At 39.6% G+C, this 26967-nt stretch overlaps 2 protein-coding genes across 3 annotated transcripts in view; both read left to right on the forward strand.

Annotated features, from left to right (window-relative positions):
* Nucleotides 1-11814, forward strand: part of LOC140847817 (neuroepithelial cell-transforming gene 1 protein-like) — a 64631-nt gene extending 52817 nt beyond the window's left edge. The window contains exons 3-9 of one of the 2 annotated variants that reach the window (XM_073229178.1): nt 2990-3052; nt 3384-3480; nt 3619-3695; nt 4403-4660; nt 5103-5273; nt 6218-6404; nt 7532-11814. In XM_073229178.1, coding sequence (XP_073085279.1) covers nt 3002-3052; nt 3384-3480; nt 3619-3695; nt 4403-4660; nt 5103-5273; nt 6218-6404; nt 7532-7914 — 1224 coding nt within the window. In that variant the 5' untranslated portion in view covers nt 2990-3001 and the 3' untranslated portion in view covers nt 7915-11814. The remainder of the gene's footprint in view (nt 1-2989; nt 3053-3383; nt 3481-3618; nt 3696-4402; nt 4661-5102; nt 5274-6217; nt 6405-7531) is intronic. The other variant, XM_073229179.1, reaches the window with a different exon arrangement.
* LOC140845608 (interleukin-2 receptor subunit alpha-like) overlaps nt 1-26967 on the forward strand; it is a 495306-nt gene that overhangs the window by 95599 nt on the left and 372740 nt on the right. The window lies entirely within an intron of this gene.

Here is a 26967-nt window from a genome sequence, read left to right on the forward strand (position 1 = left end):
TCTTGTGGATCTATCCTTTGGAGTTAGTGGCGGTGTTGAAGTCTCCTGAATTGAACACATTGCATTTTATTTCCTCCTTTAATTCTGTTAGTACTTGTTTCGCATATGCTAGTGCTCCTGTGTTAGGTTCATATAAATATTTATAATGGTTATTTCCTCTTGTTGGACTGAGCCCTTTATAATTATGTAATGTCCTTCTTTATCTCTTGTTAGTTTCTTTGTTTTGAAGTCTATTTTGTCTGATACTTGTATTGCAACAGGTGCTTTTTTCTCCCTGTTGTTTGCATGAAATATCTTTTTCCATATCTTGACTTTTAATCTGTGCATGTCTTTGGGTTTGAGGTGAGTCTCTTGTAAGCAGCATATAGATGGGTCTTGCTTTTTTATCTATTCTATTACTCTGTGTCTTTTGATTGGTGCATTCAGTCCATTTACATTCAGGGTGATTATTGAAAGATATGTACTTATTACCATTGCAGACTTTAAGTTTGTGGTTACTAAAGGTTCAAGGTTAGCTTCTTTACTATCTTACTGTCTAACTTAACTTGCTTAATGAGTTATTGTTTACACTGTCTGGTGATTCTTTATTTCTCTCCGGGAGATTCTTATTCCTCCTCCTTCATTCTTCATAATTTGGGTGTTTTGTTCTGTGCTCTTTTTAGGAGTGTTTCCCATCTAGAGTAGTCCCTCTAAGATACCCTATAGAGGTGGTTTGTGGGAGGCAAATTCCTTCAACTTTTGCTTGTCTGGGAATCGTTTAATCCCTCCTTCATATTTATAGGATAATCGTGCTGCATACAGTATCCTTGGTTCAACGCCCTTCTGTTTCATTGCACTAAATATATCATGCCATTTTCTTCCGGCCTGTAAGGTTTCTCTTGAGAAATCTGATGATAGCCTGATGGGTATTCCTTTGTAGGTGACCTTTTTTTTTCTCTCTGGCTCCTTTAATACTCTGTCCTTGTCCTTGATCTTTGCCATTTTAATTATTATGTGTCTTGGTCTTGCCCTTCTTGGGTCCCTTGCATGGGACTTCTGTGTGCTTCTGTGGTCTGAGAGGCCATTTCCTCCCCCAGTTTGGGGAAGTTTTCAGCAATTATTTCTTCAAAGACACTTTCTATCCCGTTTTCTCTCTTTTTCTGGTGCTCCTATGATGCGAATATTGTTCTGTTTCGATTGGTCACACAGTTCTCTTAATATTCTTTCATTCTTGGAGATCCCTTTATCTCTCTCTGCATCAGCTTCTCTGCATTTCTGTTGTCTGATTTCTAGTCCATTAATGGTCTCTTGCATCTCATCCATTCTGCTTTGAAGTGCTTCCAGAGATTGTTTTATTTCTGTATTCTCCATCCTTAGTTCTTGCATATTTCTCTGCAAGTCCATCAGCATGGTTATAACTTTTGTTTTGGATTCTTTTTCAGGAAGATTGGTTAAATTTATCTCCCCAGATTCCTTCTCAGGAGAGGATGTGGAAGATGTCTGGTTTAGCCTGGTCTGGATCAAACCTTTTTTGCATTTTCATGTTGATAGATGCAGTGGTATGCTATTGACTCATCTGTCAGCTGGAATTCCACTTGCTTCTGGCCTTTCTTTACTGCAACAACGGTGACCTCTAGCGGCTTGTGGTTGGGCAGTTGCACGTAGACTGGGTCTCTGTTTCTTGCCCAGCCGCTATAGAGGGAGCTGCCTATCTGTGGGCGTGGCCAGCCTCAGGGCGCTGCTCTGCTATGGCAGGTCTGCTCTGGAGGGGGAATGGGTGGGGGGCTGTTTATCGCCATGTGGGGTCTCAGAGCTGCTGCCCAGGGGGTTAGGGCGCCTGCAGTTCCCTGGGATTCCCAGCTACTGGGCTAAGTATCCTGGGACGCTTCCGTCCAGCGGTGGGGTCCCCTGTCCCTTTAAGACTTTTAAAAAAGCACTTGCTTTTCTTTGTCTCAGGGGTGCCGGCAGCGGGGACCTGCTCACAGGTCTTACTGTCCTGTTTCTCTAGTGTCCAGCACCCCACGCACTGTGTATCTGCACTCTGGGTGCAGATGGCTAGGGCTGGGTGTTTTAGCAGGCCTGGGCTCCCTCTTCTCCTCGCGGCCCCGACTCCTCTCCTCCTGCCGGGAGCTGGGGTGAGGGGCACTTGGATCCCACCGGTTCGGGGCATGTATATTACCGCCCTTCATGAGGCACTGAGTTCTCGTGGGTGTGGATGTGGTCTGGCTGTTGTCCTGTATCTTCTGGTCTCTGTTTTAGGGATAGTTGTATTTGTTTTATTTTCAAATATATATAGTTTTTGGGGAGGAAATTCCTCACTGTCCTACTCATGTCGCAATCTTGGGCCCGTCTCTATCTTGTCTATTTTTTTAAGAAAAAAAAAAGAATAATTACTGTGTCCTCCAAAGCATTTCTCTTTTGTTCACCTCTTTTATTCTTCTGTTAAGCCATTTACTCATCATGGTGACAGCAGATTCCCCGGCTTCTGCCCCAAAGTCATCACGCAGATCAACAGTCCCAACACCTGCCAAAAGGAGAAGTAGCGTCCTGTGGTCAGAGACGTTAGGCGTCAACATTAGAGAGTCTTTAAACTGCCAAAGAAATCAAACGTCAGGAGGTAAGCTGCCATTCAGTAACAAGACCATATATATTGGCTTACACTAGAAAAAAAAAGTACCTGTTTTTTAAATAGGTGTTTTGCCAGAAGATTAGCAAACTAATGCCTAAGGCAAAATCAACCTGCAATTTTGTATTTGACAGTAATTCTTAATACATGCTAAGCAACACTTTGTGATTGGTGGGGGGTCTCTTTATGGTGTAAAAGTTATAATACATAGGGCACTATATAAAACATTGAGACTCCATTCTGAATTTTAGTTTTCAGACTGAGACACTTTAAAAAGGACTGTTTTGAACATCATTTAAATAATGGTGAACATTAATTGTACATAATTTTCCTTTCTCAGAGGAATGGATGGTAACTTATGATGTTTGCCTTCATTTTTTTTAGGCAATATATGAAATGTCCCGAGGTGAACAGGACTTAATTGAAGATCTCAAACTTGCAAGAAAGGTCAGTGTATAATTTTTTGTCATACACTCTGGTTTTTAGAAATTATATTTAACAAATTCTGACATAGTTTTCTTTTTAGAAGCAGCAAATATCTACTAGTGAATACTTTTTTTTACATGAGCTTTATTAGACACATCTTCAAATATGAATGTCAGTGAGAGAGTCCTTTTAGGGGGATTAGCAAACATATACTTTAATTTCTTCTATTTTTTTACAGTAGAATCCACAGTAGCTTTTGTACAGTTACTCAAACTTGCATTCAAGTACAGATCTCTCATAATGTCTTCTTTACTTGATATCTCTGTGTGACGCATTTCTCCCCCTCTGGTAGGCCTACCATGACCCCATGTTAAAGTTGTCTATCATGTCAGAAGAGGAACTCACACATATATTTGGTGATGTGGATGCTTACATACCTTTGCATGAAGGTGAGATATGCTACTTAATTTTCTTTAGAATCTTGAACAGCAGGAATAAAACGAAGTTTAAATCTAAACTTCTAATTTAGTGCTGCATTATTTCTAAAATAAACCTCTTCTTGGTATTTCTGCTTTTTTATGCTTCAGATTTGTTGGCAAGAATAGGAGAAGCAACGAAGCCTGATGGGATAGTGGAGCAGATTGGTCACATTCTTGTGAACTGGGTATGTAGTATTTTACTCCAGATAGTTTTTCACAAGTACATGCCACACTTGTCATTGCAATAAATATCAGAACCACTTGATCCAGGAACTGGATTATAAAAACAGATAAACAACACATTAAAACTGAACAAATTTTTGTAGCTATGAGAACTTACAGTCTCTGTTTAAAAACCTACTTGATGAATGATACAGTTTTCTTTTAGAAATATGTTCCTCCTTGCACAGAGTTTTCACATTATATGCCATTAATTTTCTGTTTCATTCTTTCAGTTAATATTTGAGTGCCTGCCAGTTGCTTGGCACTATTGTGGGAGGGATCACTGGGAATTGAGAGATAAAAGGCAGTCTCTCCATGACTAATCTAGTGAGGGATAGACAAGTAAAGAAACAGTCTGAAGGTTGGTGATGAAAGTGATACAGGAAGGCTATGGTGTCCTGGGACTAGAGAAGACTAGCATCTAACTAGTTGGGGAAAGTAAAAGTCATGAGTGTTTGGTTGAATTTAGCTACAGTAGGGAAATTAGAAAAGGGTGTTTGGTATTGGCCTAGAATACTCTACTCCCCCTAATATCAGCTGCAGGACAATGCTCACAGCTTGTCAGCTTTCCAGAACAGCTGTGAGCTTTATGTTTCATGTTCACAAGCTTACTAATGGACTGACCATAGCAGGAACTTACCGTACTTTGTTTTCTCGTGTCACTCTTCAGTTGCCAGGCTTGAATGCCTACGAAGGCTACTGTAGTAACCAGCTGGCAGCCAAAGCTCTTCTTGACCAAAAGAAACAGGATCCAGGAGTCCAGGATTTTCTCCAGCGATGTCTTGAGTCTCCCTTCAGCCGAAAACTAGATCTGTGGAGCTTCCTTGATAAACCCCGAAGTCGCCTAGTCAAATACCCTTTACTGTTAAAAGAAATTCTTAGACATACTCCAGAGGACCACCCTGATGTTCAGCTTTTGCAGGAAGCTGTAAGTAGTACAACTAATGATTCTTGTGTTTTCCAAATTTATACATTAGCTTGTCTTAGAAAGTTATGCAATGCTACTCCCAATTATGCATAGTGACTCAGCATCGGGAGGTGTTTGGTGGATGTTTTAAGCACCCCATATGCTCGTGCACCACACACTGAGTAATAAAGAGGCAGGACACAATCTGTATTTATATTCTAATCAAAAGACTGGATTCTGGTCTTACCACTTCCACTAGCTAACTGTAGAACTTTGGGCAAATTACCTATTTAGGCTGAAACTGTTTCTTCATCTGTAAAATGAAGGGACTGACTGAATTAACTAATTTCAAGAGTCCCTTCAAGCTTTAAAATTCTATCATTTTGATGTGGTGTTTTAGCCCTGTAGGGACACTGACTACATTACTCTGAAAAGACTCCATCAGTTTTTTGATAATTTTTAGATATTGATAATACAAGGAGTTCTCTCCGAAATCAACTTGAAGAAAGGAGAGTCAGAATGTCAGTATTACATCGACAGACTGGAGTATCTGAATGAAAGGCAGAAGGATCCTCGAATTGAAGCAAGCAAAGTATTGCTTTGCCACGGGGAGCTGAAGAATAAAAATGGACGTGTAAGTGTATCTTAGAACTAACAGGAAATGAGCCATTGCTTCCCTTTCCCACCCAGTTTGTTTCCAAATAGATTATGAAGCAGGTTGTAAAATGGACTCATCAAATAGTGAAAGGTTACTGGTTTTTGTTTTTTGTTACCAGCTTTCATAACGCACACATTTGGTTTCTGTCTTTACAGAATAACTTAAACATCTCTGGAGAATCAATAATATTTTATTTTTTAGTTTTGGAGCATAAATCAATTAGGCTCGCAGTTTTTCTGAATAAATTATTAGCTCCATGTTTCATAAAAAAATAATCTGTTAGAAGATTTTTCTGAAGAGTTGATAGTGATGGAAGTAGTTTTAGCATTACTAACCAGACTTCTGCAGCAGACTAACTGGAAGCAAACTTACTTTTAGAATTTTAATTGAAAAAGACCTGCCAGACCTGAGTATAAGCATGAGTGGTATTTTTATTTTCATTATTTGCTTTTCAGAAGCATGATTAATAAGTTGAGGTTCTTTTTGGAAGAAGATGAAATCTGACGTTTCTGATTTATATTGTGAGTCCCTGCTGTTCTTTAAAGAGTGAAATTTGTGTGGGACAAAGTAGAACCATTAACATTTTTAGCCGCTTGCATTCTTTAAATCCTTACTTTGTTAGAAAACTTTGGTATACAATCCTGGTCTTTCCAGGCATGTTCCTACTGATAGGTCTTTGTGGGGTGCAGTGATTACTCTGCTGCTACCTCATCTACTGTTATATGCCAATTAAAATTTTGTATAGTCTGAGATTAGACAGGCTATCCAAGCAGAATATGCATAGCCTTAGAATCCTCTTTCTGAGGTCATCCAGAAGGGGAATCTCAAATAAATGTGATGAAATCAATCATGTCTAAATTCCAATCACTTAAAATCACAGGGTTCCACACATAGGAAGTATTTGTTTCTCATTTCTGCAGAAATTTTACATTTTCCTCTTTCAAGACATCTTGGTTTTGACTTGGCCTGTTACACAAAATGAGTGTCACTCTTACCAAGTTTACCGACGACCAATCCCCATCCAAGAGCTGGTCTTGGAAGACCTGCAGGATGGAGACGTGAGAGTGGGAGGGTCCTTTCGAGGGGCTTTCAGGAGCTCACATAAAGGTAAAAATACAAATTGTAAAATTGTTTCAATTAACAAACTCAGAAACTATGTGAATTTAGTTTTGATCTTTAAAAATTCTGTCTTAGATTAATATATAAGATACATTTAAATATTCACACAATTCAACCCCCCCCCCCAAAATCTGATTTAAGAAATGAGAACCTGAATGGAAATTTTCTGAACATGTACAGATAGCCAACAAACACATGAAAAGATGTTCAGCATCATTAATCATCAGGGATGTGCAACTCAGAACTGCAATAAGATATCACTTTACATGAGTCAGAATAGCTAGTATTAAAAAACAAGTAACAAGTATGGGCAAGATTGTGGTGCACTGCTGGTGAGAGTGTAAATTGGTGCAGCCTCTGTGGAAACAGTGTGGAGGCTTCTCAGACAGTTACAGAGAGGAATACCATATTACCCAGTAACTCCACCTCTGGATATTTACCTGAAGAAAACAAAAGCACTAATTCAAAAAGATATGTGTACACCTATGTTAACTGTAGCACTATGTACAATTAGCCAACATATGTGTCCATCAATAGATGAATGAATGAGGAAGATGTGGATACATGTGCAATAACTCAGCCATAGAAAAATAATTAAATCTTGCCATTTGTGACAGCATGGATGGATCCAGAGGATATTGTACTAAGTGAAAAAAGAGAAAAACAAATACCATATGATTTCACTTCCATCATACAGCGTCTGAAAAACAGACAAAACAGAAATAGGTTCATTCAGACAAAGAATAGGTGGTTGCCATGGTGGGTTGGGTTATTAGACAAAATAAATGAAGGGGATAAAGAGGTGCAAACTTCAAGTTACAAATTAGTCACAAACTGAAGGTACAGCATAGTGAAAATAAAAAAGAATTCTGTCTCTACACAAAAAATTACAAATGAAAGATTCCATTGTCCTATAGCTGCTGCTGTCATCAAGTTGTGCTCTGGCACCAGAGGTGCATCTAATAATGTCCCAAGGCTTTATTTAATGCATCCACCTAACAAGTGTACATGTATAGAAATTCCAGCACCCACACCAAGATTGTATGACCATTTTATCTCCACAAACTGTTTTTAAGTGTGATTTCCTTTCTTTTTTCCAATTTTTCTTTTCCTAGCTAAAAATATCTTTAGAGTTGGCTTTCAAGACCCCTCTCCAGGCCAGTCTCTCACTCTGCAAGCCAATGATGTGTTCCACAAGCAGCAGTGGATCAACTGTATTCGAGCCGCCATAGCCCCTTTCCAGCAGGCCACCAGTCCAGCCGAGCTGCAGGGTTTGCCCAAGCTCCATGAGGAGTGCGACCAGAACAACCCCTCCTCTGGGAATGTCGAAACCCAGAGAAGGGCATCTACAGCATCCAGTGTGACTCAGGTCGAAGTTGATGGGGACGCTTCAGCGTGTCTCCCCTGCGTGCACCACAGACGACATGAAGAGTGTCAGAGCGCACTGAGCACAGCCTGGCTTCCCAAAGCCAAGGGACAAATCTCCATTGGGTGTTGAATGGAAAGAGACTTCAGTATAAAGGAAGTTCTGTGTATTACTGGTGCAGAGCCTGTTTATTTATAAATGTATACAGTTTGGTTTTTCTTGAAATGTGAGCATGGGAGCGTTGCAGGGTTACTTAACACTAGTATTCACATTTTCTGTTTTTGGTTCTTTTTGTTTTTTTTTTTAATGGCAGCTAAAGATATATATACAGATTACTGTTAAAACTGCAGCCTTCTTTTTTAAGATATATTCTCATAATTTGGAACATGCAAGCCTGGTATTTTTAATCAAATAAAATATTTATGGAATTGGTTTCTTCTTCACTCTAAATTCATTAGGACTTCCCAATACCTACCTGTTGTGATATTTACAATATCTACCAAACCTTAAAATTTTGCAAATACTGGGATTTTACCAGTGTTTCTTTGATAAACTGCGTGTGCAGAATTTGAAATTTTAACATTGTCTCCTAAAATCTACACACAATACAGGTGTGTAATACATTAGAATTTATACCGAAACATAAGTTCCTTTTGAAACAAAGTATAAAACTTTATACAGATATTCCATTTTATGAACTGGAATACTTTATATTAGTTTTTTTTCTCTACACCTTCCTCATTTTCATTCACTTAACCTGCCAATTATTTAATTTTTTTTTCTTATAATGTAGTTTTTGGTATTTGCTTTATTTATTTATTTTTTACTTTGACACCTTTACAGTTTGGTAGCCTTTATTTTTCCACCTTGATAAAAATGTGTACATATGTGCATATATAGACGTATATATATATATGTTTTTAAAATCATACTAGCTTTATCAGTGGAAACCAAGCCATACTGTTTTTTAGCCAATTAAGCAAACTGCGATTTTTCCAGTGTAGCATTGCAAGGTGGTGAACACACATGAACTGACTCAGTGTATTCTGGACTTCTGAAAGAATACCACCTTAAGGATTTTGTTGAGAGCTTTAGTGTTTTCTGAAAAGCAAGAGGGCAGGCAGTTGGCTGCTAATACATAAAAAAGAGGGAAAAAGAGAGTAGTTTGGTCTTAAGGTAAAAATATCTGGTTGTGCTAGAACATGCAAGAAGGTAGTAAAAGCTAAACTTGAGGGTGTAGAGTAAGTTATCGAAGGCTTGGGGAAAGTGAATTTTATTTGTTGGTTTATAATACCTGCAAATAATGAGTTTGAAAAGAAGCAGGTGTGTTGAAAATCTGACCATATTATATCAATTTTTGTGGATTTATTCATGAGGTAAAAAGTAATGAATCTTTTACTCTAAATTATTTCTTTTCAAATGAGATCATAGTCTTTAAGTGGAGGACTAAATGCTCGGTGTCACAGCAGATGTATAATGTTGATCATTCAAGGAAATGTTGACTATTCTGTGAATTGTATTTGGCTGGCGCAAGTGAAAATGGAGAAAGATTGTAAATAGATCAATCCAAATGACTTATTATTTAATAATTTATTTATGTGTTTGTTTGTTTGTTCATTTGTTTATATTTTTGTTATCATTAATGTACAGTTACATGAAGAACACTATGTTTACCAGGCTACCGCTTTCAGCATATCTCCCCCACGTACCCCACTACAGTCACTGTCCATCAGCGTAGCAAGTTGCTATATAAACACCACCTGTCTTCTCTGTGTTGAACAGCCCTCCCTGTACCCCCCACAACACTATACATGCTAATCGTAATGCCCCCTTTCTTTTTCCCCACCCTTATCGCTCCCTTCTCACTCATCATCCGCAGTCCCTTTCCCTTTGGTAACTGTTAGTTCATTCTTGGGTTCTGTGTTTCTGCTGCTGTTTTGTTCCTTCAGTTTTTGCTTTGTTCTTATACTCCACATATGAGTGAAATCATTTGATACTTGTCTTTCTCTCCCTGGCTTATTTCACTGAGCATAATACCCTCTAGCTCCATCCATGTTGTTGCAAATGGTAGGATTTGTTTTCTTCTTATGGCTGAATAATATTCCATTGTGTATATGTACCACCTCTTCTTTATCCATTCGTCTACTGGTGGACACTTAGGTTGCTTCCATTCCTTGGCTATTGTAAATAGTATTGTGATAAACATAGGGGTGCATATGTCTTTTTGAAACTGGGAAACTGCATTCTTAGGGTAAATTCCTAGGAGTGGAATTCCTGGGTCAAATGGTATTTCCATTTTTAATGCAAAATGGTTGAACTAGTTTACATTCCTACCAGCAGTGTAGGATGTTTCCCTGTTTCTCCGTATTCTCGCCAGCATTTGTTGTTCCTATTCTTTGCTATGTTGGCCATCCTAACTGGTTGAGGTGATATCTCATTGTGGTTTTAATTTGCATTTCCCTGATAATTAGCAGTGTGGAGCGTATTTTCACATGGCTGTTAGCCATCTGAATTTCTTCTGTGGAGAATTGTGTGTTCATATCCTCAGCCCATTTTTTAATAGGGTTATTTGTTTTTTGGATGTTGAGGTGTATGAGTCCTTCATATATTTTGGATGTTAGCCCCTTGTCATATATGTCATTTATACATATATTCTTCCATACTGTAGTATGCCATCTTGTTCTGCTGTTAGTGTCCTTTGCTGTACAGAAGCTTTTTAGCGTGATGTAGTCCCATTTTTTTCTTTTTTTCTTTTGTTTCCCTTGCCCAAGGAGATGCGTTCAGATAAAAGTTGCTCTCTAAGAGTTTTATCATTTCATGACTTACATTCAGGTCTTTAATTCATTTTGAGTTAACTTTTGTGTATGAGGTTAAACAATAATCTAGTTTTATTCTCTTGCATATAGCTGTCCAGTTTTGCCAACACCGGCTGTTGAAGAGCTTGTCATTTCCCCATTGTATATCCATGGCTCCTTTATCATATATTAATTGACCATATATGCTTGGGTTTATATCTAGGCTCTCTAGTCTGTTCCATTGGTTTATGGGTCTGTTCTTGTGCCAGTACCAAAGTGTCTTGATTACTGTGGCTCTGTAGTAGAACTTGAAGTTAGGGAGCGTAATTCCCCCTGCTTTATTCTTCCTTCTCAGGATTGCTTTGGCTACTCAGGATCTTTTGTGGTTCCATATGAATTTTAGAATTATTTGCTCTAGTTTGTTGAAGAATGCTGTTAGTATTTTGATAGCAAGTGCATTGAATCTGTAGATTGCTTTAGGCAGGATGGCCATTTTGACAATATTAATTCTTCCTATCCATGAGCACGGGATGTGTTTCCATTTATTGGTATCTTCTTTAATTTCTCTCATGAGTATCTTGTAGTTTTCAGGGTATAGGTCTTTAACTTCCTTGATTAGGTTTATTCCTACGTATTTTATTCTTTTTGATACAATTTTGAATGGTATTGTCTTCCTGATTTCTCTTTCTGCTAGTTCATCATTATAGGAATGCAAGAGATTTCTGTGTATTCATTTTGTATCCCACAACTTTGCTGAATTTGGATATTAGATCTAGTAGTTTTGGAGTAGATTCTTTAGGGTTTTTTATGTACAATATCATGTCATCTGCAAACAGGGAAAGTTTAACTTCTTCCTTGCCTGTCTGGATGCCTTTTATTTCTTTGTGTTGCCTGATTGCTGTGGTTAGGACCTCCAGTACTATGTTGAGTAAAAGTGGGGAGAGTGGGGGAAGGTTTTTTACTAAGTGAAATAATTTTGTATTAATTTGAGTTGTGCTAAGTTGTATGTTTTATTGACTATGTCTAATTCATATTGGCATGTAGTTTCTTTTTTTATAATATCTTATGTTTGTGGGATGTGTAGTGATCCTATAGGATACGTCTTTTTCATTCCTGACATTATTTGTACCTTTTTAAAAAGGAGTTAACCATTGTATTAGTCTTAAACCCATTCTCTTCCTTGACAGTTCCTCTATTATATATGTTTTCTTTTCATTAAAATATGTTATCTATATTATTTCCTTTCTTGTTTCTGTGGGCTGAATTTTGTCTAACTTCTTGAAGTTGACACTCAGTGCATCGATTTTTCAGTCTCTTTTTCTATTGTATGCCTTTAGGGTTACACATTTCATGTAAGTGTGGTTTGAATATATAGTTTTTTGGTCATTGGGTTAATATTGTTTCTATAATTTCCTTTGTGATTTCTTCTTTGGCCCACAGGTACTTAGAAATTTACTTACTAATTTTTGAAGATATTCTAGTTAATCAGCTTAATTCCATTGGAACTGAAGAACATATTCCGTTATGATTTTGATTTTTTTGAAATATACTGAGACTTGCTTTATGACTGTGAATATGGCAATTTTGGAAAATGTTCTGTGTGTTTTTGAAGATCATATATATTCTGTAGTCATTAGGTGTAATGTTCTATATGCATATCCATCAAAAAAGGTTTATTCAGTGTTTAGATTGTTAGTATCCTTATTGATTTTTTTGACTGCTTGTTTTAACTATGAGAGAAATGTTTTAAAATCTTTCACTACAATCTATCAAACTGGATTTGAACATTTCTCTTTGTATTTTTTGCTGTGTATGTTTTGAAGCTATATTACAAGATAGAAGCAAATGTAGAATTGTATCTTCTGGGTGTATGGGCATTTTTATTATTACGCAATATTCTTTAACTGTAATGTTTCTTGTTCTAAAGTCATATTTATCTCATAGCAGTATAACTACCATAGCTTTCTTTTGATTTGTGTTTTCATGGTATATCTTGTTTTGTAGTCTTGCTTTTGATCTTTCTGTATTATACCTCAATGCATTTATTTAAGTAGTGTAGTTTTTAGAAAATCCATCCCTGAAATATTTATCTTTTAATTGACATTTAGTTAATTTACATTGGAGATAATAACTGATGTATTTGGGCCTAAAACTGCTATCTTATCATTTGCTTTTTATTTGTTCTTTCTATTCTATATTCTTTTTAAAATCTCTTTTGTCTTTGGATTATTCTCTGTATCCCAGATTAAGCTTTATTTCTCTTGTATTGGTTATCCTAGAGATTATAGTATGCATCCTTGTCTTATTAAAGTCTAATGTAAATTAATACATTTTCCTCATCCTAAATAATTTGGAAGTCTTAGACCAGTGCTACTCAAAGTGTGGTTTTTGGTTCAGTCTGTGGTCTGTGATGGTTAATTTTATCTGTCAACCTTGTTAGGCCATAGTACCTAGATATTTTGTCCAACACTAGTCTAGATATCACTATAAAGGTATTTTAAAAATGATATTAAGAGCAGACTTCTGTAGGCTACTTATTTAAACTCAGTAGACCTTGATTAGAGCAGGTTATGTTCCACAAAGTGGGTGGCCTTCATCCAATCAGTTGAAGGCCTTGAGGAAGAGGGGTTTCTGCCTCCAGACTGCTTTCAGACTCCTGATGTAGCACGAACTCTTCCGTGGGTCTCGAGCCAGCTGCCCAGCCTGTTGTGCGGATTTTCAACCTGCCAGCTTCCACAATCGCGTGAGCTGATCCCTTAAAGTAAATCTCTCTCTCTTTATGTCCATCCTGTTGATTCTGTTTGTCTGGAGAATCCTGACTAATACAAGGCCCTACACCAGAACCTGGGGAGTTCACAAGGATTTCCTTCCTTGGCAGGTCCCAAATTCTCATTTTTGTCCCCTTGCCTTATAAGTTTGTTGAAAGTTTTGCTCCATTTCTGTGGCTCTCAGAAGGGAGATCTCCCTAGGGAAAAGGTGGTTGACAATGGTAGGCCCATTTCTCTGAGTTCCCTTCTTTTCTTGGTCTGTAATTATTCACTGCCCTGTTTGTTCTCTGTTGCCCTCAGACAGATTCAGAACTATTTTCTCAGCTTTTCTAATTGTTTCAGTGGGAGAGTTGGTCTGGTTTATGTAGTCCACTGTTACCAGAAGTGATTCCCCTGGCGTAAGTGGCTGTCTGTCCTTCTTGTTCAAAATGTACACAGGAAGTCTGAGACTTCTTTTGGATCAAGTCTTCTGTTTGCTTTTATTTCATTAGAGGAGCTTTTGAAATATCCAAGGTAAGAAAACAGAAAGTGGTTGGATAAACAAATCTAGAACTCAGGAAGAGAGATCTCTGTGGAGAAAAATTTTGATATCAGCAGCATGTAGATAACATTAAAAATGATGAAATGAATGAAGTCACCTAGGAGAGAGTCTAGATGGGGAAATGAATAGGAATTGGGAATGAACTTTTAGGAACTCCAACATCTAGAAGTTAGAGAATGAGCTATAGGTGAAACTGGGAAAAGGTCAGCGGGATGGGAGAGAAGCCATGAGAGTGTAATGGCATAGGAGCAGAGAGCAAAGGGGATGTAAAGAAGCAGAGAATGACTAAACATGATTTATCTGATGCAAAGTCTGACAAGACAAAGCCTAAAAAAAAATCTCTGATTTTTGAGCATCACAAATATACTAGAGACACTTCACAGATGACCATCTTGTGAAGGAGTTTATTTATTTATTTATTTATTATAGCCTGAGGAAGAGCGACTCGGGGCTGTAGGAGGCCTTCCCGGCAGCCATCGCCTCTGTGACTTTTCATGTCTAATATGATAATAAGCTCGGTGCTATCTCAGCCTGAAAGACTTATTTGAAACCTGTGCTCCTTCCTTTTGGAAAATAACTTGGGCAATACCTGTCAAGAGCAAAGAAGGATCATGATGTCCCTACTTCTCCCTAATACTTACCAGCTCTTCAGGGAGTGAACATGTAGTTCCTGTTCTAAACCTGGGCACGGCCGCACCCCCCGAGGCATGCTTTCATCGCTCACCCCCACAGAACGCCCTCCCATACTGCGTATCTCACCAGAACTCAGAGGCAGAGGAAATGCTGATTTCTCATCCTAGGGATGTGTGCTTCTTCACAGCAAGCGTTTTACTTTGAGTTCTCAATGTAGCTTTCTGTAGTCTTTGGTTCAGAGGACATTTCAGACTTTAGGAGAACCTGTTACTTTTACTTGCCAATTTTTCCGAAAATACTGGTGTCAGGGATTGGAAAAAGTGGCAGTAATACACAGCATATACTTAACTACAATCTCCTTATTTTCCTAGAAAATATTAAAGCTTGGGTGCTTCCCCGTAGAAATGCTTGGCAATGTGTTAGTGTATCTGGTGAATTTGACCACTAGACACACTGATGGTACCTACACTGTAATGAAAAGGCCATTGCCTAGCAAGAAAACAGGGACCCCAGTGCCCACTACCCTTGGCGGATGAGTGTGAGGTGAAATACCCCCACTCTGAGCTATTGACTTGGAACCAGGTACAAAATGAATTTAGTTATTTTTTTAGTTTATCTGATTCACACCTGGTGAGGTAAGCAGAGTCAGCATGAAATGATGGCGAACTGGTTTACTCAAGAGAGGCTGCTTCAGGGAAAGGCTGTTTGGACACAGTTTAAGACCCTTTAAATGTGATCTTTAACCAGTGAAATCCTGGCTAAACTGTCTAACCCTACTTACTTGCTAGATCTTGGTGGTTATTAAAAAGAGGATGTATTCATGTATGGTAATATCTCTGTGGGTAAAATTAAATAATTTGTTGAGTGATTGGTAAAATGACACAACCTGAAATGTTTTAGTTCTACGTAATTGAGTCACTTCATCTTTCTGATTTTGATCCCTAAATGTAGTGTGGGAATAACAGAATCCTTGTCCTACCTACATCACAAGGTTATGAAGATCAAACAGGACAATGTATGGAAGGCTCTAGCTAAAGATAGGACTTTGTTTACTGTAATGTAATCTTCTTTGCCAAAGTCATGTCTGTAGCTTTATCTCCTGTCAGTCACTGAGTATTGGAAAGGCTCTCTGTAGTCTCACAACACTGGCCCAGTTTAATCACTATCCGGCACTCATAACCACCCAGGACCACCACAAACCCTTGAGACTTAAAACAGACTTGTTTAAGCACTAAGGAAAATAGCCAAGAGCTTAAGCTGTAAAGGCCATAGATACTGTCCTGTGGTTGGTCATTTTAATAGCAGAAGGAAACGTGTGTATTCATTGGCTGATGACGGTTGTAATAGGCAACTGTGCCAGCACCAAAGCCATGAAGCATAAGGAGAGAGAGAGAGCCGGGAAAAGCTGGTTATTAAGATTCATGAAAGAAACAAAACCAACAGGATATATATGTACATTCATGTGTAAATTAATTTGTGTATATATATATGTGTGTGTGTGTGTGTGTGTGTGTATGTATACAGATTATATGTATCTCTATATATGTATATATATAGAGAGACACACAGATACATATATTTATTTATTTATTATAAGAATTGGCATACAATATTATGGAGCCAAGAGGTCCCATGACCTATTTGCAAGCTGGAGAACCAATAAATGTGAAAGTGTAATTCAGTCCAGTTCAAATTTCACACCTGGCATCCACAGCAGACATTGTTGAGCAGTCACCGCTCTCATTTTACTTAGTCAATGTGACTGAGTGGCAAGGAAAAGAGTGATCCCAGGGGTGAAGTACTTGCTGTGTGGGAATGTGGAGAGTGTCACCCACAGCCTAGTGGAACAGCATGTGAAAGGGATAAATACAATTCATAAAATTATCTGTTTCTCACCTGGTGAGATAAGCAGAACTGGTGGGTCAGGTCCAGAAATGTAAGGATCTGGTCCACGTAGAGGTCAAGACAGTGCTCTAGGTTGTTGCTACAAACCCATTAGAATAGGCACAAAAAATGAAATCTATTTGCCACCAGAATTTTATTCAGCCTCTTCAAATGACAATCAGGAAACTGTGGGACAAGAAAATGAAATAATGTGTTGAAGTTCACACAAATAGTCAACCAGGAGTAAACCCCAACTTTCTCTTTACTCAGTTGGAAACTCAAGACCCATCTCTGTTTGGGGCTATTTTACTGAAAATTGATTCCTGGAGTGGTTGGGCAAAGTAGAGAAAGGAAAAATTTTAGTTATTAAGGTTTAAGCCAGTGGATCTTGAGCGAGGGTTTTGTTAATATACTGGCTTGCTTGGGCTGCTGTAACAAAGTACGAAGACTGGGTGGCTTAATCACAGAAACTTACTGTCTCACACTTTTGGAGGTTAGAAGGCTGAGGGGTTTAGTTTCTTCTGAGGGCAGTAAGAGAGAATCTGTTCCATGCCTCTCCCCTGGCTTCTGGCAGCTAGCTGGCAATTTTTTGTTTGTTTGTTTCTTGGAGTGTAAACATGTCACCCTGGCCTCTGCCTTCACATTCTCTGGGCATTCTTCCTGTGTGCATGTGTGTGTCTTTCTATCCAAATTGGTCCTTTTTTGTGTGGACAAAGTTATAGTGGACTGGGACTCACTCTAATGACTTCATTTTACTTGGTCATCCGCAAGAACCCTGTTTCCAAATAGGCACATTCTGAAGTACTAGGGGCTGGGACTTCAACATACGAATCTGGGAGATACAATTTAACCCATAATGGTGAGGTTCAGTTTCTCCCAAATGTCAGGTCTCTGGCTATGGGAGTCTGAATCCAGTCTAACAGCTTTCTTAAAGAAATATGTCTAACATTAGGGTTGATTCTTCAAGAAGTTGTCAATAACAGAACATGCAGATGATTTCAGAAACCATTGTTAATTCTGTTTATTGTACAATGAAGATGTTCAAGGTGCATACAACTGTGCTTACGAAGGAGAGAGAATGGCCAGGGGAAGGTAAAACCATGCAGCAGAGAATGATTCCTCAGAGACTTTGGAGTGAGGTTATGCTATGCTGCTGCTAGTTAGAGAAATGGCTAAGGACGACCACAGCTGGACAGCTGGCAGATACCCTTGGATGAGGCTCATCTATACATAAAGATTAAGGAGATGCTAGGAAACCACCATGTTCTCTGGGACTGGACAGAGCCAGAGGCATGTGAGAAGGGTAAAACTCTGTTGCCTGAGAGCCTTGCTCCCCAAGAAAATTACTCTTAAAGGGAGATCTAAAATACAGTGATTCACATTTAGGTATGAATGACTGATAAGAGTTTACAGGGGGCTGTGTCTTGAATGATTTGTGATTGTCAAGGCCTTAAATTAGAGGAGTAAAGCTCTAAGGCTAGAATTGGGATAACCCAATTCTAAATGGCACCTCTTTTATTAGCTAATCAGCCCCAAATTAAAATGCCACAGTGTTCATATATGTTCTACAATTGTCAGTGATCTAAGAATTTGATGACTACATTAGCAATTTTTTTAATTCCAGGAAGATGCAAAATAGGTTATGAACATATGAGCCTAAACTTGCTTGCCATGCTTGCCTCACCTACATTTGTGCTGGCAATCTCATCTGATTATCCAGAGTTTGTCAGAACAGGACGTGTTATCCAGTCCATATCATAGCCCCCTCTCTTTTCATCTGACTTCCATGTATAAAGCCCAATTCTGTTTGTTTCCTGGCAATCAGAAAGGAGCTTCTCTTTCTGCCATGGATTTCCTGATAGTGCCAAATTGTGCAGAATCACTGAGAGAAGGGCTTCCCCTATTTCTTTTCAGAATGGTATTCACCAGCCTTCCCTGTCCCTTGTCTCTGCTCAATCCCCTTGGTCTTTTGTCTAACTCAGTCGAAGGGAAAGGGTGTAGATGTCTTGGTACAGGTTAAGTGTAGGTATAAATGTAGATATCGATATCAGTGCAGGCACAGGTGCAGGCAGGATGTAGGTGCAGGTGTAGTATGGAGGAAGCCTTGGCAGAATCTGGCAGGTGAGGATGGCCTGGACTAAACGTCTCACGGATCCTGACTTAACTCACTGCCGTCTCTCAGCAGCTCTGGAGCATGGTTTGGTCGGCCACTGAAGGTGGCTGTCAGCTGCTATGGGGTCTCCCTGGCAGACAGCCAACTCCGTCACCCCTCAGAGAGCTCATGATACCCTTAAGAAGGCAGGCAGGATTCCTCCCAGGAAGTTAACACAAAATCAGAGAATCCCTGATCTTGCTTTCTCTCCTGCTCAGACAATTGACCTAACAACTTTATAGGACATATTAGCATGTAGTGGATACAGGCAATAGGACCCCCAGATAATAAATAATTCAGTGAGAAATACATTCCAGAGAAGTTGATGTGATCAGAGAGCTCTTTGATATGTACGTCTTCAAACACTCATTACGTTATATTATTATTGCAAAAGCTAATTTATTCTGATTAAAAAATATTCTCCATGAAAAGAATGGCTGGGGGAACTTAAAGTTCTGGGGAGAACAACCCCAGAGTTACATTTAAATAGCTCCTCTAGAGTAAATGCCTTTCTGAATTAATTGTCAGCTCACTGAGTTTCTTTGCTGTTATGTACTTTGAGGCCTCACTCTTGCAGAGAATGGCAGGGTAGAGATTCAAGACCAGGTTCTCAGCAGACACCCCCAAGGCATGATATTCCTGTCTGGTTGGATGAATTCTTTCAGGAGTGTGATGAACTGATCGATAGCTTGCTTGACTATCTGACTGCCTGCCTGCCCACACTCTTTCTTTCCTTGACCTTACAATTATGTTTATTTGATGTGCATAAAAACTCAAAACACCTCAAAAACAAAAAAACAAACCCCCAGAGTTACAATTTCAAAGAGTACCAAAAAAAAGAAAATCCTAAAAACTCAAGCTTCCTTCCACCCTTGACACAGTTTCTAGTTCTGTTCCCTATAGGCAACTAGCATTTGGCAGTTTCTCATGTGTCTTTCCAAAGGTATACTAAGTAAATGTTAATATATGTATGTTTCTCTCTGTTTCTCTCCCTCTCTCTGTCACTTACATGATCATACTATACATGTGGTGTTATGCCTTGCTTTTTTCACTAACAATTTCTCTTGGTCATTGTTCTGTCATCTATCCATCTCTCTCTCTCTACCTATCATCAATCTTCTATCTATCTCCAGCCAAAGTATTTATAATGGCTGCATAGTATTCCATTTCATGAATACCTTCATTTAGTCAGTTTCCTGTTGATATTTGGGTTGTTTTATCTGTGGCTGAAGTGATTGCTAAGGTGGATGTGGGGAGCATGTGCAGAGACTGGGCTTTGTTTTGAGGGTAGTTACCTCCTGGATTGTTGGGACAATTGAGGGGCATTTGTGGAGGCTGGGTGGGAAAAGGTAAAGAGTTCCATGTGAGAACAGATGCCCAGTGAGTGACTGGGTGAAGTCTTGCTCTGTGGGATGTCATTCATTTTTTCCTCCACCTTCCCGGGAAGTCCTCAATAAAATCGGCATCACTGGCAAATGATTTTGACCTTCATTCACCCATTCATGACATACATGGCATTCCTTCTGTGTGTTAGTCACTGACCAAGGTGCCGTCTCCCCAGCACAGCATGTACAAAACACCCCCCCACCCTGCTATTGTGGTGTGTGCATGATACATGTTTTGTCTTCCCTTCAGTAAAGTAAAATTCAAAGCAAATAAATATATAACTCTTCCTTTCAGGAAAGTAAAATTAAAAGCAAATAAATATGTAACTTTTCCAAAGACAAAAACAGGCAGGCCTGGAGAGGGACAGCGGGTGTTGGAATTATCTTCCTTGGCAGTGGTGCTGAGTGTTCCCGTCGGCAAGGTGAGTTCACGGTGGGCTCTGAGGCTGCTGGGCAGTATCACCACATCTGGTGTCCTGGGTCACCTGTTGGCCTTCCCTCCCCTCCCCTCCACATGCCCACACAGGCCTGCTGCCAGCTGGGCATCACCAGCAGATGCTGCCTCTAGCCAGGAGTGGAGCACCATCTCATTTCAAGGTACAGTGTATGATGGAATTTGTGTCAGAGGCAGAGAGGAAAGGGGGAGTAGCCTAGGGAAAAATGGGGATATTGTACCCTCAGATTAATTCAACATCATTGCATTACCAAATGGCTTCTCATCGTTCACGTTTAGCAGGGGGCAGGGAAAATTATTCATTATTCAATATGAACTGAAATGAAAATGCCACACTTTTTAAAACATGCAAGGTTACCTACTATGGTAACTGCTTGTGGAGTTTTAATGTGTCTGCAGCACAGCTAATGAACTTGCTCTGAGCTTCGTTGGAGTTCCTATTTGAGATGATTGTCTTGGTAACTGAATGCACCACAGAGAGTGAGAACATCAGAAATGCTGAGGCTGCTGTTACCAGTCTGAGCCTTTTATCAGGGCTTTCTCAGCCACCACTATGAAGGCTGTTCTGTGTCCCTGTCTAGTCCTTTTCAGATGTGTAGGGTGGTCAGGGTTTTCTAGAAGTTCCATGGCCCATAATGTTATATGTGCTGTGGTTTAGAATCCAGACTGTGAAGTCAGACCAGTCTGGGTTCACATTTGCCAGAAGCCATTCACTGTGTGACTTCAGGCATTTAACATCACTGTTTCCTCATCAACATGTTAGAATAATTTTAGTACCTACCTCAGAGAGGTGCCGTATAAACCACAGCAGACGTGTTTGTAAAGCCCCTGGTCCACGTAGGCGCTCAGTAAACAGAGCTGTTCTCTTCTCATTCTCCTTCTCCTCCTTTGTCACCACCACCACCACCACCATCATGACTGGCATCATTTGTTCCCCTTTCTGCCTGTGTGTGTAATTGGTGTGTTGGGATCTGAGGTATTGTGTCCAAACCAGGCAAACACTAAAGGGAGGTGTTGGCACAATGGGTACCATCTTCTAAGGCCCCAAGGAAACAAGCAAGTGGGTGACTGAGCTCTGGTTGGTCCAGGCTTCATGGCAGCCATGTGATTTGGGCCAATCCTTTCATCTCTCTGGGCCCCACCCTCCTGTTTGGTAGGACAAAGAAATCAAACATAATGATCCCAGGAGCTGTCTGCTCCAAGGGGAGTGGCACCTAACAGACCACACCTAGCTAACCTAGGGTGTGTTTGGCAGCAAATAGCAAAGTAAACAACGGACAGTGGCTTAAACAAATGACACAGGCTTAAAAAAATTCCAAATAAATTTTTAGCAAACCAAATCCAACAATGTGTAAAAATGGTTATATAGTACCACCAAGCTGGAGTAATTTACTCTTTGCATCCTCTGAATACAGCTCATTCAATAACCCACTTAACATGTATATAGTTTCTTCTTTGACAACATTGGATCTTTCTTGAGAATGCTGGTGGTATATATTTTTGTACCTCTCAGAGTTTCTAGTTTAGTATTTTGCAAAATAAGCATCCATTAATTTAGCTGAAAAAATTAGAATGAATGCAAAATCCTGGTAATCATCATGGTGCCCAGCATGTTACTGCCAGGTATGTCTCAGGTCTATCAACAATTTGTAAATTGGTAGATTGTTGAGACTTCTTTTTTTAGTCTAATGGTTTGCATATGTAATTCCTCGTGAACTCTTAACATATCACAAGAATATTATAAAACAGCAATTGACCTTGTGAACAAAAGAGAAGTCACAAACATTATTTATTACTTTGCCAGTCTTAATAAAGACTTAGTGTGCTAATAGTTTCTCACGGAGACAGCTGTTATCAGTTAAGTAAAAACATCATTAAGTTGCAATCACAAGTATCAATAGAAGCAGAAGCAACTCATTTTCTGATTGCTGCCAGGCATTAACTGGTTTAGGGGTATCCATTCCAACAGCTTTCTGTTGTATTGTGTTATTTTATGACTGTCTATTCAACGCATCCACATCTACACACATTTATTGAATATTATAGCTGGAAGCACTTTAAGAGCATCTCACCCAACATTTTTCAAACTGTGGCCCAAAGATCTCTTAGGGGTTTCTGGAAACCTCTTAAGGGAGTTTCTGGGTGTTGTAACACAGGGCTGGTGTACAGTTCTTTGGGTGAAGTGGGACACTTTGACATGGCTATCTTGATACGAGATTCATCTTGGCTCAATCCGTTCGATGCAGACCTTGTGTCATGGCATGGCTGCGCAAAATGATCCTGTAAAGTCATCACATCACTGTTCCTCATCATCAGTAATGTGTGCAATAGCTATTCTTGATCCTTACTCTACCCTAATCCCTACTCCTGTTCTGGGGATTTTCATTTTCTATTTTATTCACTTATCAATTGTCTGAATTCTTATGCTGCATATTTATTACTTATATTCAGAAAAAATATTAAAGATATTTCTTAGAAGTCTGATTAAACTGGGATAGGTTCTTAGGAGCATTGTGCGTATCTCCCCAAGCCAGCAATATATAGAAAGAGTGAAAGTATATATTACCAAAAGGTCTGAGAGAACTGTTAGAAATATAATTGGCAATTTCCTTTGCAGGCTGGAGCTGAGAATAAATGGCTAAATATCTCTACACAAAGGGTCTTTAACTCTGATAGGTGAATTAAAGAATTTGAGACATGGACCAGTCAATGAGTAAATTCTTAGAGAACTCCTGAGCCTCACTCTGTCTCGGAGCACATCCACCCTTCACCACACCTGCAGCCTCACCCCATCCCTACTGCTCCATCTAAGAATGGTGTTGGCAGCGTGAATGTGTCGTATGGGCTTATTGGTTTTTCACATTACTTTGTGTATTAGTTTCCTGTGACTGTTGTAACCAATTACTACATACTTGGAGGCTTAAAACAACAGAAAGGTATTCTTTCACAGTTCTGGTTCCCATTAATCCCACATCAAGGTATCAGCAGGACTGTGATTCCTCTGAAGGCTTAGGGGGGTGGATTTCCCCTTGTCCCTCCCAGCTTCTGGGGGCTCCAGTGTTCCCTGGCATGTGACCACTGAATGCCAGTCTCTGCCCCTGTGTTCATATGGCCTTTTCCTGTGTGTCTGTGTCTTCTCTTCTGTATCTTATAAGGACACCTCTCATTGGAGGTAGGGTCCACCTAGACAATACAGAATGATCTCCTCATCTCAAAGTCCTTAACTAACTGCAGAATCCCCCTTTTTAAATAAGGTAGCATTCCATCTTTTACCCTGTAAGGTAATATTCACAAGCTCAGGGGATTAGGCTGTAGATATGCCTTTTTGATGCTCCCATTCAACCTCCTGCATTGATAATTAAAAAACAAAATGGGTAGTTGTTTTAAAAGCTTAAAAGTTGAAATTTCAGTTTATTGTATTTTCTTCTGAGTCAAAATATTCCTTGGTCAAACATCTGCCAATATCAGAACGTCACTCATCTGACTCTGGAGCCCATCTCTCTATCAGCTGGAGCCACTTACCTATTTCGGGCCTCTCTCCAGCAGCTTAGACTAGAATAAAACTTATACAACTACATGTAAGATTGGTAACTCCTACTTCTTGCCTAATAACTTCATTTTTTTCTATGAGGAAATGAAGGCCCAGAGTTTGGAAAGAACACCGTTTTTGAGTGCTAAAGGCTGCAAACTTTGTTCCATTGTCACCAATCACCAGTTCTGGGACTGCGGTTACATCACCTAATTTCATTGCTCTTTAATCTCTTCATTGATAAAGAGATGCTAATAATGGTTCTGCCTCTCATTAGAATTGTTATGAGTAAAAAAATGCTTTAAAAGTAGGTATAACATTCTATTTATGATATTATGAGGATTTCTCAACATAAATTTGAAATCACCCCAGAAATGTGTTTATGCCTTGACATTAAAGGTGAGCAGGGAAGACAGGTAATTATGAACTCCTGAGCTAGAAGAGACTTACTCTTTCATTATAACCTGCAGCTACCTGGGGAGCTATTGAGAACACAAACACAAATTATAATAATTTAAAGGTTCAGAAAGGGAAGTAAGGAAGAAGCTATGAATATTAGGGCCCATTTAGAGCAGAGGTGGCAGATTCACAAGCCTAAAGAGGCCAGGCAGGTAATAGAAACAAATAAAGCAGGTTAAGCATAAGAAAAATGGAGACAGACATGTAATGGAAAATGGTAATGGATATAATGGTTGGGGAACAATGAGTAGTGAGGACTGTAGAGAACTGGGAACTGGGGAGCAGTACTTGGTTCCAACTCAGGGAAACTGTTCATCTTTAGTTGTCTGCTGGTTGTTGCCACTGAGCAAGCTAGATCTTCCAAGGAGGAAATGTGTATTTTTACATGAGCTATTCTTGTATCAATAGGTGGGTAAACCAGCCTATGTTGTAATAATAAACAGCTCTCAAATCCCAGTGGCTTAAACAATGGTTTATTTCTGCCTCATGTGACCTCTGGGAGTCTGACAACTCTTTAGTGCAACTTCCCGCTGTGCATCAACCCAGCATCCATGCTCTGGCATCTCAACACCAGGCCTCCATGTTCTCAGTGACCAAGTGTTATGGGCTGAATTGCATCCCCCAAATATATATATATATGTTGGAGGCTTAAACCCTAGTAGCAGAAAATGTGACCTTATTTAGAGATTCAGTATTTATGAGCTAATCATGTTTAAAAGAGGTCATCAAGTAGACCCTAAAGAACTACCAGAAGCAAGGAGAGAGCCCTGGATGGATCCTTCCCTAGTGCCAGAGGGGGAATGACCCAGCCAACACTTTGGTCTCAAGGTGAGACAATGATTTCTGTTGTTGGAGTCACTCAGTTTGGGGTACTTTGTTACAGCAGCTCTAGGAAATGAATACCCCGAGAAACAAGACTAGGGAACACGCATAGGGGCTTTTCCCTGCCTCAGCCTCAAAGACACATGTCATTTCTGCTCACAGTGCATTGGCCATATGCCCTCATATGGCCCCACTGACTGCTATGGGGCTGGAAATTATGTCCAGGAGAGGTTAAGTGGATGTTGGTAAGCACTAGTAATACCTATTTTCTACTCCTGATTTTAGAGTGTTAGCATCTAATATAGTTTGAAAAAAGGGAAACAAGACTGAACAAGCCTACATCGAATGAGCCAAACAAACCCTCCTTTGCTCTGGGGTCTCACCAGTGGGTACTGGACTGGGACCTGTAGGCAGTGCTGGACTGTTCATGGGTTAAGATTTTTGCTTCTGAAGGAATGTGGGTTTTGGTTATGGGCAGGCATCAGCACAACTGGAGCATGGCACCTTTGGTATCAAACGGAGGTCTGAGCTTGGAAAAAGGATTCCAGAACATGAGACAGTGCAGATGGAGGTCTTGGAAAGCAGAGGATGCAAAGACCACCACCCACTGATGGTTTTTGGCTGGAGCCGATTTTGTTCCTGTCCTACGTCCTGTGTCCTCTTTTGCTTCCTTCCTGAACAGCTACTCCATTCTCTCCAAGAACCAGGCCAGCCCTACCTAGTTCATCGGAATTACAGGTGAAGTTGGTTTATGCAGATAACCTGGGGAAGCTACCTACTATTCGTGGCATTATTTCTGGAAACACACAATTTAAATTTCAAATCACTGGCTTAGAAAATAAGTTTCACAAAACAGCTCATGGGTGAATTTGGGAATGTGGGTGTATGAGCATGTACATATTTACAACCTTGATTTATGCTCAACCTAGCAACAGCATTTTAAAATTATTGGTGTGCAATATACTTTACTCATGTGCATATAATTTAAAAATAATATGTCTGGATGCTTTCAACTGAATTTCTCTCAAAATATGTATCATATTAACTTGGCTCATGGATCGTGCTCAAAATTATTCTTGAAGAACATGCTTGGTTGGTTTTACTGAGCCTATTTTTTTTTGAGTATTCTAAAAAGCAAGAGAAATAAATGAGACAAATTGTATTGTTCATGTCCTGCGGCACAAGCTAGAGAAATATAATTGGGCTTCAAGCCAAATTCTGAAGGCAACTGGAGTGGCTTATGTCAATTGGGCATAATTATTCCTCAGCTCCTATTGACAGAAAGAAAAATCGGTAGTGATCTGTTTCCTGATGCTGGGGATTCAGAGAGAATATATGGGTTCCAGATTACAGCAGATGGGTGCGTGCAGAAGCTAGTGATTTGTCATGTGTCAGGAGCAGGGGATCCTCCGGTTTAGAGGAGTCCTTGTGGATCAGTTGCCTTGGGCATCTGTTCTATGGCTGGAGGCAGCACCATGCACTCAGCAAATGTTTGCGGAATGAATAATGAATGTTTTTAAGAGACTTTCCCTGCAAGTGTGTCCTCCTTTTCTCTCCACCTGACCGCTGTATGGTCCATTCTCTGATGACCATAGGAACGTACAGAGTCTGGACCAAACAGGCTAAGGCTCCACCCTTAGATTCATTTATTCAACAATTATTTATTGGACCTACTAGGTGTTGGGACTGTGTAAGTCCCAGATGTCTAGCTAATCATAGTCAAATCTGGGAAAATGTAGTTTTTCTTGAAAATGAGAGAGATG

This window comes from Manis javanica, chromosome 2, assembly GCF_040802235.1.
Source record: "Manis javanica isolate MJ-LG chromosome 2, MJ_LKY, whole genome shotgun sequence".
Taxonomy (NCBI): Eukaryota; Metazoa; Chordata; class Mammalia; order Pholidota; family Manidae; genus Manis; species Manis javanica.